The sequence below is a fragment of the Nerophis lumbriciformis genome, linkage group LG26 (assembly GCF_033978685.3).
Source record: "Nerophis lumbriciformis linkage group LG26, RoL_Nlum_v2.1, whole genome shotgun sequence".
Lineage (NCBI taxonomy): Eukaryota > Metazoa > Chordata > Actinopteri > Syngnathiformes > Syngnathidae > Nerophis > Nerophis lumbriciformis.
Window position 1 is genome coordinate 40,075,788 of NC_084573.2, and position 17,593 is coordinate 40,093,380.

General features: G+C 40.7%; 1 protein-coding gene across 2 annotated transcripts in view; it reads right to left on the reverse strand.

Moving 5' to 3' along the window:
- Nucleotides 1-277: 277 nt before the first annotated feature.
- Nucleotides 278-17,593, reverse strand: part of tube1 (tubulin, epsilon 1) — a 45,109-nt gene continuing 27,793 nt past the window's right edge. Inside the window, exons 10-13 of one of the 2 annotated variants that reach the window (XM_061986700.1) lie at nucleotides 11,474-11,608; nucleotides 8,420-8,560; nucleotides 4,800-4,974; nucleotides 278-535 (exon numbers count right to left, since the gene is read on the reverse strand). In XM_061986700.1, coding sequence (XP_061842684.1) covers nucleotides 383-535; nucleotides 4,800-4,974; nucleotides 8,420-8,560; nucleotides 11,474-11,608 — 604 coding nt within the window. In that variant the 3' untranslated portion in view covers nucleotides 278-382. Of the gene's footprint in view, nucleotides 536-4,331; nucleotides 4,698-4,729; nucleotides 4,975-8,419; nucleotides 8,561-11,473; nucleotides 11,609-17,593 lie in introns of those variants that run through there. The other variant, XM_072916150.1, reaches the window with a different exon arrangement.

Genomic DNA, 17,593 nt, shown 5'->3' on the forward strand with positions numbered 1-17,593 from the left:
AGTCTGGAAAATACAGAAGTCTTCCACCAAATGGGAGGGGAAACATGTTATTTTGTAGACTAACAGATACTACACTGCTTCATGTGGAAACAATTAATGTAAACATTTACATAATATTCCTGTGTAAATAACTCATTTCACAACGTATATATCTGCACCTTATAGATCGATATGTACAAATAGTTTCCCCCAACATGCAGCTTATACACTCTTTAGTCGGGAAAATACTCTGCTTCACAAAATGATTAAAAAACCTCCTTTGAAATGCTTCCAAATGTCAAATGATATTTTTAATGACAAATGGTGGATTTCAACAGAGGTACATTCCAATTGTTGACAAGTGTGAATGAATGCATTGTTGTTTGGAATGGTTTGCTTTCTTTTATTGAGCGATGTTAAGTCTTGGTGGGTCAGGTAAGAATGTTGCTGAGTCCAGATGTTGATACTCGTCTATCAGAGAGTTGAGGGAAGTGATGGCCTCTGAGAACAAGCTGGCCTCCATCCCGTCTACTTGCAGGTAATGATGCAGGTGTGCCTACACAACACATACCATTCAGTTGAAAGTCTTTGCAACAAGTCATCAGACTACAGTCCACTTCATGTCATCAGACTACAGCCCACTTCATGTCATCAGACTACAGTCCACTTCATGTCATCAGACTACAGTCCACTTCATGTCATCAGACTACAGTCCACTTCGTGTCATCAGACTACAGTCCACTTCATGTCGTCAGACTACAGTCCACTTCATGTCATCAGACTACAGTCCACTTCATGTCATCAGACTACAGTCCACTTCATGTCATCAGACTACAGTCCACTTCATGTCATCAGACTACAGTCCACTTCGTGTCATCAGACTACAGTCCACTTCATGTCGTCAGACTACAGTCCACTTCATGTCATCAGACTACAGTCCACTTCATGTCATCAGACTACAGTCCACTTCATGTCATCAGACTACAGTCCACTTCATGTCATCAGACTACAGTCCACTTCGTGTCATCAGACTACAGTCCACTTCGTGTCATCAGACTACAGTCCACTTCGTGTCATCAGACTACAGTCCACTTCATGTCATCAGACTACAGTCCACTTCATGTCATCAGACTACAGTCCACTTCATGTCATCAGACTACAGTCCACTTCATGTCATCAGACTACAGTCCACTTCATGTCAGCAGACTACAGTCCACTTCATGTCATCAGACTACAGTCCACTTCATGTCATCAGACTACAGTCCACTTCATGTCATCAGACTACAGTCCACTTCATGTCATCAGACTACAGTCCACTTCATGTCATCAGACTACAGTCCACTTCATGTCATCAGACTACAGTCCACTTCATGTCATCAGACTACAGTCCACTTCATGTCATCAGACTACAGTCCACTTCATGTCATCAGACTACAGTCCACTTCATGTCATCAGACTACAGTCCACTTCATGTCATCAGACTACAGTCCACTTGTTGTCATCAGACTACAGTCCACTTCATGTCATCAGACTACAGTCCACTTCATGTCGTCAGACTACAGTCCACTTCATGTCGTCAGACTACAGTCCACTTCATGTCGTCAGACTACAGTCCACTTCATGTCATCAGACTACAGTCCACTTGTTGTCATCAGACTACAGTCCACTTCATGTCATCAGACTACAGTCCACTTCATGTCGTCAGACTACAGTCCACTTCATGTCGTCAGACTACAGTCCACTTCATGTCGTCAGACTACAGTCCACTTCATGTCGTCAGACTACAGTCCACTTCATGTCATCAGACTACAGTCCACTTCATGTCATCAGACTACAGTCCACTTCGTGTCATCAGACTACAGTCCACTTCATGTCATCAGACTACAGTCCACTTCATGTCATCAGACTACAGTCCACTTCATGTCATCAGACTACAGTCCACTTGTTGTCATCAGACTACAGTCCACTTCATGTCATCAGACTACAGTCCACTTCATGTCATCAGACTACAGTCCACTTCATGTCATCAGACTACAGTCCACTTCATGTCGTCAGACTACAGTCCACTTCATGTCATCAGACTACAGTCCACTTCATGTCATCAGACTACAGTCCACTTCATGTCATCAGACTACAGTCCACTTCGTGTCATCAGACTACAGTCCACTTCATGTCATCAGACTACAGTCCACTTCATGTCATCAGACTACAGTCCACTTCATGTCATCAGACTACAGTCCACTTCATGTCATCAGACTACAGTCCACTTCATGTCATCAGACTACAGTCCACTTCATGTCATCAGACTACAGTCCACTTCATGTCATCAGACTACAGTCCACTTCATGTCATCAGACTACAGTCCACTTCATGTCATCAGACTACAGTCCACTTCATGTCATCAGACTACAGTCCACTTGTTGCCTGAGTGGGAGTCACACTTCTTCAAAAAAAAAAAAAAAAAAGGTTTATGAGTTTGAACATCAAATATGTTGTCTTTGTAGCATATTCAACTGAATATGGCTTGAAAAGGATTTGCAAATCATTGTATTCCGTTTATATTTACATCTAACACAATTTCCCAACTCATATGGAAACAGGGTTTGAACTTCATAAACAACATTTACTTCATAAACAACATTGTCACTCACACACCTGTTGGCACCTGTCACTCACAGACCACCTGTTACTCACACACCTGTTGACACCTGTTACTCACAGACCACCTGTTACTCACACACCTGTTGACACCTGTTACTCACAGACCACCTGTTACTCACACACCTGTTGACACCTGTCACTCACAGACCACCTGTTGACACCTGTCACTCACACACACACCTGTCACTCACACACACACACCTGTTGACACCTGTCACTCACACACACACACACCTGTTGACACCTGTCACTCACAGACCACCTGTTGACACCTGTCACTCACACACACCTGTTGACACCTGTCACTCACAGACCACCTGTTGACACCTGTCACTCACAAACACACACCTGTTGACACCTGTCACTCACACACACACACACACACCTGTTGACACCTGTCACTCACACACACACACACACACACCTGTTGACACCTGTCACTCACAGACCACCTGTTGACACCTGTCACTCACAGACCACCTGTTGACACCTGTCACTCACAAACACACACCTGTTGACACCTGTCACTCACACACACACACACACACCTGTTGACACCTGTCACTCACAGACCACCTGTTGACACCTGTCACTCACACACACACCTGTTGACACCTGTCACTCACACACACACACACCTGTTGACACCTGTCACTCACAGACCACCTGTTGACACCTGTCACTCACACACACACACACACCTGTTGACACCTGTCACTCACAGACCACCTGTTGACACCTGTCACTCACACACACCTGTTGACACCTGTCACTCACAGACCACCTGTTGACACCTGTCACTCACACACACACCTGTTGACACCTGTCACTCACACACACACACACACCTGTTGACACCTGTCACTCACAGACCACCTGTTGACACCTGTCACTCACAGACCACCTGTTGACACCTGTCACTCACACATACCTGTTGACACCTGTCACTCACAGACCACCTGTTGACACCTGTCACTCACAGACCACCTGTTGACACCTGTCACTCACAAACACACACACACCTGTTGACACCTGTCACTCACACACACACACCTGTTGACACCTGTCACTCACACACACACCTGTTGACACCTGTCACTCACACACACACACACACCTGTTGACACCTGTCACTCACACACACACACACACACACACACACCTGTTGACACCTGTCACTCACAGACCACCTGTTGACACCTGTCACTCACAAACACACACCTGTTGACACCTGCCACTCACACACACACACAACTGTTGACACCTGTCACTCACAGACCACCTGTTGACACCTGTCACTCACAGACCACCTGTTGACACCTGTCACTCACACACACCTGTTGACACCTGTCACTCACACACACACACACCTGTTGACACCTGTCACTCACAGACCACCTGTTGACACCTGTCACTCACACACACCTGTTGACACCTGTCACTCACAGACCACCTGTTGACACCTGTCACTCACAGACCACCTGTTGACACCTGTCACTCACAAACACACACACACCTGTTGACACCTGTCACTCACACACACACACCTGTTGACACCTGTCACTCACACACACACACACCTGTTGACACCTGTCACTCACACACACACCTGTTGACACCTGTCACTCACACACACACCTGTTGACAGCTGTCACTCACAGAGTCACATCACAAAATGTTCCAGAATAAATATGGAATGTGTTCATTGTGTTTCCGGTTTAGGTGTGATTTAGTTTTGTGAGTGCACACCTGAGCAGGTGTCCTGTGTAAACAAACACCTGCTGCATTCAAGCATATTAAATGGTCATGTACCTTCTTCTTGTAAAGCATATTACATGGGCATGTACCTTCTTCCTGTAAAGCATATTAAATGGTCATGTACCTTCTTCTTGTAAAGCATATTAAATGGGCATGTACCTTCTTCTTGTAAAGCATATTAAATGGGCATGTACCTTCTTCTTGTAAAGCATATTAAATGGTCATGTACCTTCTTCTTGTAAAGCATATTAAATGGTCATGTACCTTCTTCTTGTAAAGCATATTACATGGGCATGTACCTTCTTGTGAAGCATATTAAATGGTCATGTACCTTCTTCTTGTAAAGCATATTAAATGGGCATGTACCTTCTTCTTGTAAAGCATATTAAATGGTCATGTACCTTCTTCTTGTAAAGCTTGGTGAAGCGTTCTCTCAGCTCTACAAAAGTGGACTTTATAGCGCAGGTGTTGGACAAGGCCAGCAGGGATTGGCTGAGTCCTACAGGGGGAACAGAACAAAGACTGGTCTTCCAGCCTTCTTGCTTCCAGGACACAAAAGGTAATCGAGGCTTCATCCTGTGAGAAACAAGACAACACTCAGTATTTGGATCAGGTTATTCCTCATTTAAAGGATTTCATCTAACAATAGCATATATAGATTGGTCAGGCCAATCAATGAATGTTCCAATGCTGAAGTTGAAGTGAACTGCTGACAGAATGTAGTCTGAATGGAAGAATAGTTGGAATGTGGAAGAGTTAGAATTTCCAGGAAAAGCAGAATGATGTTTGGAAGTTGGGAAAGTGTTAGTTAGAATGTCCAGGATGAGTGGAATGTGTTGATGTTGGAATGCTTTCAATAGCTTGAAAAATGTGGGAAATGTGCAACTTGGAAAAATGTCCCATTCATTTCAATGGGAACTTCCTGGAAATTTGGAAATGTTGCGAAAAGCGGGATGTTTTTGTAAATGATTAGGAGCATGAATGAGCTGAATTGGTTGGTGTTGGAATTGTTTAAATGGGTCAAGAAATGTTGAAGTAGTAACACTTTTTGAATTGAAAAATGGTATTATGGAATTTCGGGAAAACAGGGAATTTTTCAAGTTCTTAAAACAACTTGGTTTTTTTGTCGTGACTAAGAGGAATGTTTGACAGTTGAAATGGGTTGAAAAATGTAAAAGGAGTCATCGCACTAAAAAAGGTTGGAAATAAAACCCCAGGAATTCCTGGAAATGTGTTGAACATGGAAAAATGGATTGTTTGAATTTCCAGGATGAATTGAAAGTGTTGAAGGTGGAATGGTTTGAATGGGTTGAAGAATGTGGGAATTGTGGAAGTTTGAAAAATGAATAATTCATTTTGAATGGGGGAAATGTCCCTAAAAAATGGGAGTTCTAGGAAATTCAGGATTTTTTTTTATAATTGTTGAAAGGGAGCACACAATTCCTGAACAGGCGGAATATTTTGAAGTTGGAACAGTTTGAATCGGATACAAAATGTGGGAGTTGTGGAACTTTGAAAAATGTTCCGTTCATTTCAATGGGAATTTGATGGAAATTTCGGGAAAAGGGGGAATTTTTTGGAAAATTATGAAAAAAAGTGAATGTTCTGAATGAGGTTTTTTGGGTGGTGTTGGAATTGTTTAAATGGGTCAAGAAATGTTGAAGTAGTAACACTTTTTGAATTGAAAAATGGTATTACGGAATTTTGGGAAAACGGGGAATTTTTCAAGTTCTTAAACCAACTTGGTTTTTTGTCCTGACTAAGAGGAATGTTTGACAGTTGAAAAATGTAAAAGGAGTCAGCGCACTAAAAAAGGTTGGAAATAAAACCCCAGGAATTCCTGGAAATGTGTTGAACATGGAAAAATGGTTGTTTGAATGTCCAGGATGAATTGAATGTGTTGAAGGGGGAATGGTTTGAATGGGTTGAAGAATGTGGGGATTGTGGAAGTTTGAAAAATGAATAATTCATTTTGAATGGGGGAAATGTCCCTAAAAACTGGAAGTTCTAGGAAATCCGGGATTTTTTTTTTATAATTGTTGAAAGGGAACACACAATTCCTGAACAGGCGGAATATTTTGAAGTTGGAACAGTTTGAATCGGATAAAAAATGTGGGAGTTGTGGAACTTTGAAAAATGTTCCGTTCATTTCAATGGGAATTTGATGGAAATTTCGGGAAAAGGGGGAATTTTTTGGAAAATGATGAAAAAAAGTGAATGTTCTAAATGAGGTTTTTTGGGTGGTGTTGGAATTTTTCAAATGGGTGGAGAAATGTTGATATAGTAAAATTTTTAATTAAGAAATAGTATTATGGAATTCCTGGAATTTGGGGAAAATTTACTTTATTTAACCTCCATGTCAATTGCATGTACACACTTTCAATAAAACGGACTTTCCACATGTATTTGTGCAGAGTGAGGAAAGTTCCACATGTACAAACCCCGTTTCCATATGAGTTGGGAAATTGTGTTAGATGTAAATATGAACGGAATACAATGATTTGCAAATCCTTTTCGAGCCATATTCAGTTGAATATGCTACAAAGACAACATATTTGATGTTCAAACTCATAAACTTTATTTTTTTTTTGCAAATAATCATTAACTTAGAATTTCATGGCTGCAACACGTGACAAAGTAGTTGGGAAAGGGCATGTTCACCACTGTGTTACATGGCCTTTCCTTTTAACAACACTCAGTAAAGGTTTGGGAACTGAGGAGACACATTTTTGAAGCTTCTCAGGTGGAATTCTTTCCCATTCTTGCTTGATGTACAGCTTAAGTTGTTCAACAGTCCGGGGGTCTCCCTTCTGCTATTTTAGGCTTCACATTTTCAATGGGAGACAGGTCTGGACTACAGGCAGGCCAGTCTAGTACCCGCACTCTTTTACTATGAAGCCACGTTGATGTAACACGTGGCTTGGCATTGTCTTGCTGAAATAAGCAGGGGCGTCCATGGTAACGTTGCTTGGATGGCAACATATGTTGCGCCAAAAGCTGTATGTACCTTTCAGCATTAATGGTGCCTTCACAGATGTGTAAGTTACCCATGTCTTGGCCACTAATACACCCCCATACCATCACACATGCTGCCTTTTACACTTTGCGCCTAGAACAATCCGGATGGTTCTTTTCCTCTTTGGTCCGGAGGACACGACATCCACAGTTTCCAAAAACAATTTGAAATGTGGACTCGTCAGACCACAGAACACTTTTCCACTTTGTATCAGTCCATCTTAGATGAGCTCAGGACCAGCGAAGCTGACGGCGTTTCTGGGTGTTGTTGATCAACGGTTTTCGCCTTGCATAGGAGAGTTTTAACTTGCACTTACAGATGTAGCGACCAACTGTAGTTACTGACAGTGGGTTTCTAGAAGTGTTCCTGAACCCATGTGGTGATATCCTTTACACACTGACGTCGCTTGTTGATGCAGTACAGCCTGAGGGATGGAAGGTCACGGGCTTAGCTGCTTACGTGCAGTGATTTCTCCACATTCTCTGAACCCTTTGATGATATTACGGAGCGTAGATGGTGAAATCCCTAAATTCCTTGCAATAGCTGCTTGAGAAAGGTTTTTCTTAAACTGTTCAACAATTTGCTCACGCATTTGTTGACAAAGTGGTGACCCTCGCCCCATCCTTGTTTGTGAATGACTGAGCATTTCATGGAATCTACTTTTATAGCCAATCATGGCACCCACCTGTTCCCAATTAGCCTGCACACCTGTGGGATGTTCCAAATAAGTCTTTGATGAGCATTCCTCAACTTTATCAGTATTTATTGCCACCTTTCCCAACTTCTTTGTCACGTGTTGCTGCCATCAAATTATAAAGTTAATGATTATTTGCAAAAAAAAAAAAAATGTTTATGAGTTTGAACATCAAATATGTTGTCTTTGTAGCATATTCAACTGAATATGGCTTGAAAATGATTGTATTCCGTTTATGTTTACATCTAACACAATTTCCCAAGCGAGGAAAGTTCCAGATGTATTAGTGCAGAGTGAGGAAAGTTCCTGACCTGTCAATGTTCCTGCGCAGGTCAGACACATGAACATTCCCTCGCAGCATGAGGGCACAGGCAAGGTGGCGACTGTGCATTAAGTCTACTTTCAGCAACTGATGGCCTTTACTGAACACATCTGTGAACATCTGGTCCAGGCTACACACACACACACACACACACACACACACACACACACACACACACACACACACACACAAAGTGCACACTTCAGAACCATTTTAAAAGACTGTTAGTGCCCCATTCCCCATATAGACATATATATATTTACACATACATCCATCCATCCATCTGGAATATTCCATCTTCTCTTCTCCCACTCTCTCATCATCATTTGGGATGTCTGTTGTGATGTCACTTCCTGCTTCCATCACCCGCCCTCTGATTGGCCTGTCCCTAATGTTTGGCCCTAATCTTAACCAATGGTGACTCATCATCGTAAACAACCATGGATGTTCTTATACGTAAACCAGCCAATCTGCCCGTGGAGTTTCTTTGCTACATGGGGCAGTATAGCTCGGTTGGTAGAGGGTTCCAGGTTTGATTCCCGCTTCCGCCATCCTAGTCACTGCTGTTGTGTCCTTGGGCAAGACACTTTACCCACCTGCTCCCAGTGTCACCCACACTGCTTTAAAGGCCTACTGAAAGCCACTACTAGCGACCACGCAGTCTGATAGTTTATATATCAATGATGAAATCTTAACATTGCAACACATACCAATACGGCCGGGTTAGCTTACTAAAGTGCAAATTTAAATTTCGCGCTGAAAACATCTCGGTATGATGACGTCAGCGCGTGACGTCACGGATTGTAGAGGACATTTTGGGACAGCACGGTGGCCAGCTATTAAGTCGTCTGTTTTCATGGCAAAATTCCACAGTATTCTGGACATCTGTGTTGGTGAATCTTTTGCAATTTGTTCAATGAACAATGGAGACAGCAAAGAAGAAAGCTGTAGGTGGGAAGCGGTGTATTGCGGCCGACTGCAGCAGCAACACAAACACAGCCGGTGTTTCATTGTTTACATTCCCGGAAGATGACAGTCAAGCTTTACCATTGGCCTGTGGAGAACTGGGACAACAGAGACTCTTACCAGGAGGACTTTGAGTTGGATACGCAGACGCGGTACCGTGAGTACGCTTCAAAACATTTGATCGCTTGCCCGTACGTGCGTGCCGCTATGTGCATGTCACGTACGTAACTTTGGGGAAATATATGTGCTGTATGAACTTTGGGGAGGTGAACGGTACTTTGGGCTGTGGGATTGAGTGTGTTGTGCAGGTGTTTGAGTTGTATTGGCGGGAGGGGGGAGGCGTTTGTTATGCGGGATTAATTTGTGGCATATTAAATATAAGCCTGGTTGTGTTGTGGCTAATAGAGTATATTGTGTTTATTTACTGTTTTAGTCATTCCCAGCTGAATATCAGGTCCTCACAGCATCTTCCCTATCTGAATGGCTCCCACTGCCCTCTAGTCCTTCACTCTCACTTTCCTCATCCACAAATCTTTCATCCTCGCTCAAATTAATGGGGAAATGGTCGCTTTCTCGGTCCAAATGGCTCTCGCTGCTGGTGGCCATGATTGTAAACAACGTGCAGATGTGAGGAGCTCCACAACCTGTGACGTCACGCTACTCGTCTGCTACTTCCGCTACAGGCAAGGCTTTTTTTATCAGCGACCAAAAGTTGCCAACTTTATCGTCGATGTTCTCTACTAAATCCTTTCAGCAAAAATATGGCAATATCGCGAAATGATGAAGTATGACACATAGAATGGACCTGCTATCCCCGTTTAAATAAGAAAATCGCATTTCAGTAGGCCTTTAAATGTAACTTAGATATTGTCTTTCACTATGTAAAGCGCTTTGAGTCACTAGAGAAAAAGCGCTATATAAATATAATTATCTTCATCTATCTATCTATCTCATACTTGCCAACCTTGAGACCTCCGATTTCGGGAGGTGGGGGGGTGGGGGGTGGGGCGGGGCGTGGTTAAGAGGGGAGGAGTATATTGACAGCTAGAATTCACCAAATCAAGTATTTCATATATATATATACATATATATATATATATATATATATATATATATATATATATATATATATATATATATATATATATATATATACATATATATATATATATATATATATATGATAGATAGATATATCCTGAAAATATGCAAACAAAACTGTTTAGATAATTGATACTTCAAACTTGCATAAATAAATATTAAGGAATATAACATAACTTGGCTTCTGAGAGTTTCAAAATGTAATGAATAAAATGCTAAAGTTGTTGATAAACAAGCAATTATTTTAATAATTAAATATGGTCATTTTAAATGAATTATTATGATCATTTAAAATTAATTATTTCAAATATGTTTATTTAAATGTATAATTCTATGGCTGGATGTAATAAGGAGTCACAAAAAATACAAATAAAAATACAATTAATTTTGATGTTTTTAGCAAAATATAGTAAAAAGGTATTTAGTTTTTTTTTTTGTTTTTTTTTAATTAATAAATATATTTATTTTTAGGTAAGATAAACATAATAATACAATTTATCTCTAGTCTGGATGATTTAGTTCTTGTCACCCTGTTGTCCTCCCGTCATGAAAAAAGGCTGTCCTCACTCAGGTCCGCATGGAGCTGGAGGGGGCGTGGCCTCCAGCTCCGGCTGAAAATCGGGAGATTTTCGGGAGAATATTTGTCCCGGGAGGTTTTCGGGAGAGGCGCTGAATTTCGGGAGTCTCCCGGAAAATTCGGGAGGGTTGGCAAGTATGATCTATCTTAACATAGCTTCCATTTTTAACTTCATCATAACTGTAGTTTTTACCACTGGATGATCAAAACCCCTACTCATTACGGGAAAGCCGTGATTGTTGGCAGGTATGACAAAGAGACGGATCAAGATTTGAACACATATTAGGTTGGAAAAAGCGAAGAAATTTTAAAATATTTTTACAGGGATAAAAAATATGGATTTCTGACTGTAGACAGAAAAGTCACATGACTGATCTATAGTAAGGGGAAAAAGCAAACCTTCTGGCAGGACCACTGACATCCGAGTAGAGCGGACTAAGGCTTGGCACCAGGTAGTGTAATCCAGGGAAAGGAACCAAGTTCATTGGGATTTCATTCAGATCCATGTTTAGTGTACCCCCAAAACGTGCTGAACTGGAGAAAAGAGAAACAATTGTTGTGGGAGACAGAATGATCTTAATGGAAGCTGGTTGTTGATTGTTGTGGGAGACAGAATGATCTTAATGGAAGCTGGAAGGCACGAGACAAACAACATCATTGTCACCTGCAGCACATGTAACTATTTACACATCATAAGCTACAAAGGGGGTGTGGCTCCACTACACAAATACTATCAATCTTCACTAGTGACAAACACGGCCAGGTGAGGATTGTGTCAGGTGAGCTCAGTGTGAAATGACCAGCAGGGACTAGGAAAATATTCTTATTTAACAGAGTCTCTGTCCTAACACCTCAGAAGGGCAAAGACCAACAAAAGTGCTGCTACATCCTGCCTGCACTAACAAAATAAAGGTCTCAGGAAATCAGCTAGCGTGCAACAGAGTTAGCCTGCAATGTATTCCTTGACAAGACTAGAACGAGGAGTCATGAAGCTCAACACATAAGAAAAACACTTACTTCAATCTGACAGTGGTGGTCAAAAGTGTACGTACACTTGTAAAGAACATCATGTCATGGCTGTCAATCATTTCTACAACTCTTTTATTTGTTTGTGATGTAGTGATTGGAGCACATACTTGTTGCTCACTAAAAACATTCATGAAGTTTGCTTCTTTTATGAATTTATTATGGCTCTACTGAAAATGTGAGGGTGAAAAGTATACATACAGCAATGTTAATATTTGCTTACATGTCCCTTGGCAAGTTTACCTGCAATAAGGCACTTTTGGTAGCCATCCACAAGCTTCTGCTTGACCACTTGACCACTAAATTGCTGCACTTCAGCTAAATGTGTTGACATGGACTTGTTTCTTCAGCATTGTCCACACCTTGAAGTCAGGACTTTGGGAAGGCCATTCTAAAACCTTCATTCTAGCCTGATTTAGCCATTCCTATCTCTCCGACCTCCTTCAGCCTTACTGCCCCACCCGATCCTTAAGATCAGCCGATCAGCTGCTGTTGACGGTCCCTGACACAAGGCTGAAGCTTAGAGGTGACAGAGCTTTCGCCGTTGCTGCTCCCAAGCTCTGGAACGACCTACCCCTGAGTGTTAGACAAGCCTCCTCTCTTCCTGTTTTTAAATCTCTCTTAAAAACATACTTTTATTCCATGGCTTTTAACACTGAGTGATATCCATCCTGCAATGGCGCCCCATAATACACCTGCTGTGAACCTGTTTTTATGTTTTTATTTATTCTATTTTAATTATTTATTTTTTATCGTGTTCTGTTTGTGTTGTGTTGTGTTTGCTCGGTACTCGTTTGATCTTTTAACCTGTTCATTGTACAGCACTTTGGCTACCCCTGTGGTAAATTTTAAAAGTGCTTTATAAATAAAGTTGATTTGATTTGATTTGATTCCTTTACCACTTTTGAGGTGTGTTTGGGGTCATTGTCCGCAAAATGATTATTAGCATTCAGACAGGTTAAAATGTTGCTAAAACCATCACTTTTCTATCAGTCACAGTGACTTTTCAAAACAAAAATATTACAGCAAAAATCATATGGGTTGATTGACATGTTTATTCTGTAAGCTAACTTCAATAGTTTGAAATTATTTTGACAGTTAATGCCAGTTATCCTGTCAACCTTTCACAAGACTTCAATTTGTTCATTGAAAGTATAAACACTTTTTACAGTAAACAAATGGTAAAACAGTACTAAACAATTCCATTACAAAAAAAATTGGTGTCATTATTAACTTTCTGTCCAAGCTTGTATAATCTACTGCCTTGTTCAATTGTAAAAAATATTCTGTGCCTAAAATTCACATTTCTATCACAATTATCGTACTGTAAACATGGTAAGCTAACTTCATTAAAATTAATAGTCCTGTCAATAGCATGGAATTACAATTCAAATGTAGTTTTTTTGTAAGCCTTTCAAAAGAATTCAAAATATGAAAAATTAATGAAAATGAATTGAAGCCATCAGACACTTGAAAAGTGGCACATCACATCTCTAATGTAATCATTTGAACTTTTCAACAGAAATAGCACTGCAAAAATATTAAGGACATACTTCTGTATTTTGGTAGTTATGCTGTCAACATTTAACAAGATTTCTTCAACTTGGACTTGAAAGCATAAATAGTATAAACACTTTTAACAGTATAACAGTACTAAACAATTCCAATAGATAACATTGGTGTCATTACCTTTTTGTGGCTAAAATCCAAATGTATTCTATCAGATTGATCATACTGCAAAAATGATATGGTAACTTTATGATAAGTTGACTTCATTAAAATGTAATTCAATAGCATCATTAGCATGGAACTACAATTCAATTGCAGTTTTCTGTAAGCCTTTCAAAAGAATTGAAGAAGAATTCATGAAAATGAATTGTAGCAATCAAGACAGTTTTTTTTTAGGATTCTGTTCCAAGACACTGAATAATGTTTGATGTTTTGGTTCGACCACATCCATATTTTTTTGGCGATTTTCGAGTCGGGAAACATTTTCCGAAATAACTGTCCCATGTGATCAGCCAGTGCGATTGGAAGTCCATGCTCAATTATTGCCTCCGTAAATAAAACTTCGGCATTTATCACATCCAAAGAATCTGTTTGGGCGACGAAAAACGTTGAAAGTTTTCCACTTGTATCGCTAGCAACGGCATTAGACTTGTGTTTTTTTGTCCCAACGTGGTCTTTTACATCGCTAATTCCTCCGTGTCCGATCGAAAAAGGTGCAATTCGCGTAGTTTTCACCCTTTTTGGAACGGATAATTATTCCCGGATAGGCTTTTGAATATTCTTCACGGAATGACTGCGGTTTTCTTTTCGGTTTAAGACTCGTTTGCGATTTTTCTCCGGCTGATTCCATGATCGTTCGCTCGTTTGGAAACAATGGCAACTGGTGCCTCGTGCTTGGCAGCGGTGCTATAAATAGCCTCGCGCATGGCATTCGGAATGGCTCGATAGGAAGTTACGGGAAGCAGTGTCGATTGTCATTGTTGTTACGCGATTTCGTGAATAAAACTTTTTTTTTTTAAATTCATCACTGCAACCGTAACCCGGAATAGGTTGATGAAAACCGTACTAATTACGGGAAAACCGGAGTAGTTGGCAGGTATGTATTAACATTGCTGTATGTATACTTTTGACCCAGCACATTTGCTCACATTTTCAGTAGAGCCTAGGGATGTCCCGATCCGATATTTGGATCGGATCGGCTGCCGATATTTGCCAAAAATTGCGTATCGGCAAGGCATGGGAAAATGCCGATCCAGATCCAGTTTAAAAAAAAACTCAGTGTTTTCCAACGCACCTATTTAAATAATACATTCCACTTTTCTGCTGCTCCGTAATTTCCGTTCCGCATTTTCCAGCACACCTTCAACACATCCACGATTCTCACGCAGTTGCTTTTAGCTGCTGGCATTACACGACAGGCTCTTCTCACTCTTTCCTGTGTCTCCCTCTCACAGACAGCGAGCGCACCTTCTTACACACGTCACATACTGTCACGTCATACGTCACATACGTATACGTCCTCTCCCAGCAGAGAGCGAGGTAGCGGCATGGTTAACGTTAGCTGTGATGCTAGCGCAGCCGCTAAGGTGCGCGCCTGCTCAAGCGTCCTCTGCGCACGGCAAATCTATGCCACGCACAAAATCAAATAAAAAAAATAAGCGCATAACAATTTTCGACACACGGACACGACAGAGACAACAGTTTTCGTCATCATTGTTCAAATATTGTGACGTCTGTCGAGACGCTTATCTCCATTCGGTGCCACACGTCCACACCATCAAAATGGCAAAAAATGTCCACATCAACACCGTATGAAAAAATTAGTGATTTTTTTAGTTGTGATTTCCTTCTCTGCATGAAAGTTTAAAAGTAGCATATATTAATGCAGTATGAAGAAGAATGTTTTAATGTAGACATGCAAGCCTTGAAAGAACATTTTAAAAATCAAGACTACATTTCCTGCAAATGGGTGCATTTCTACCCTATATTTTAACTTTAGATTTATTCTCATATCAAACTCTTTTGGCTGTCTTTTTGACACTTACATCCGGCGCCCCCCTCCACACCCTGGATTATAAATAATGTAAATAATTCAATGTGATTATCTTGTGTGATGACTGTATTATGATGATAGTATACATCTGATAGTATATATCTGTATCATGAATCAATTTAAGTGGACCCCGACTTAAACAAGTGGAAAAACGTATTGGGGTGTTACCATTTAGTGGTCAATTGTACGGAATATGTACTTCACTGTGCAACCTACTAATAAAAGTCTCAATCAATCAATCAAAACACATAGAATCATCATACTGCTGTGATTATATGCATCAAGTGTTCATTCAAGGCTAAGGCAAAATATCCAGATATATATCGTGTATCGCAATATGGCCTTAAAATATCGCAATATTAAAAAAAGGCCATATCGCCCAGCCCTAGTTCAATGATGCCATTTCTGTTTGTCATGTACAATTTTGTCTATTTTGTGTTTATCCTTGAATAAACAGGTCAGTTTCTTGTTACCAACCATTGTGTATTATTCAAACTCCCCTAATTCAGCTGGCTAGTTGTTATCAAGAGTACTAAAACCCTTTTCAACATGATTCTGACAACTAAGTAGGCTAAATAACTTTAAACTTTAATACATGCTCGGATAGGCCAGTATCGGTCAGTATCGGTATCGGTCAGTATCGGTATCGGATCGGAAGTGCAAAAACCTGGATCGGGACATCCCTAGTAGAGCCATAATAAATTCATAAAAGAAGCACACTTCATGAATGTTTTTAGTGAGCAACAAGTATGTGCTCCAATCACTACATCACAAAAGCATAAGAGTTGTAGAAATGATTGTAAACTCTAGAAGAGACAATTATTTCCAGCACAGGTCAAAAAGTTTGGACCCCCCTGACGTACAGCTACAATACTACATTGCTAACGTATCTTTACATTTGTCACACATCTATTTTATATTTGGACTAGCCATTGTATCTGCCGTTGCCATAAACTAGAGAGAACTGTTTCCGAGATTAAGAGTAGTTTTGGGTCAAAGTCCTTTTGTATGTTGTCCTCAGACACGAGCATTCATTGAGTATTTCACCTTCTGGGTGTCATATTTGTGTTTGTTGACATACATCTTGTGTGTATTTGTGGTCATGGTACAGTGTGAAGGCCATCCAGATCTTACTGTTGAAAAGAAGTGTGCAGTCTGTAACTATACAACATGTATTCCCTCCCCTCGGCACATGTTAAAGTTCACATGTGCCCCCAAAAGTCAATAGCTGTCCGAGGCTATGCCTGTAACACTGGTGTGTGTGTTCTCTTGAAACACTCCACTGCCTTTCAGCTGCTACGATCTCACTTTGCTTTCAAATCATGCACCTTATTTATGAACTCCAAATGGTTGCGTCATGTTCTTCAGTACACTTGTCATGTTCAGATGAAATACATATTGAAGTCAAGGCACTATTATGGACTGCACACAGCCATTGATAAGGAATGGCCACAATCAATAACCACCTGATCAAGTCTTTAAGGGAAAATGCACTCTTCTTTTGGAATATTGCCTATTAGGGATGTCCGATAATATCGGACTGCTGATATTATCGACCAATAAATGCTTTAAAACGTAATATCGGAAATTATCGGTATAGGTTTCAAAAAGTAAAATGTATGACTTTTTAAAAGGCCACTGTGTACATGGACGTAGGGAGAAGCGTGCCGGCCCAATCACATAATATCTACAGCTTTTCACACTCACAAGTGAATGCAATGCATACTTGGTCAACAGCCATACAGGTCACACTGAGGGTGGCCGTATAAACAACTTTAACACTGTTACAAATATGCGCCACACTGTGAACCCACACCAAACACATTTCGGGAGAACATCCGCACCGTAACACAACATAAACACAACAGAACAAATACCCAGAATCTCCTTGCAGCACTAACTCTTCCAGGACGCTACAATATAACCCCCGC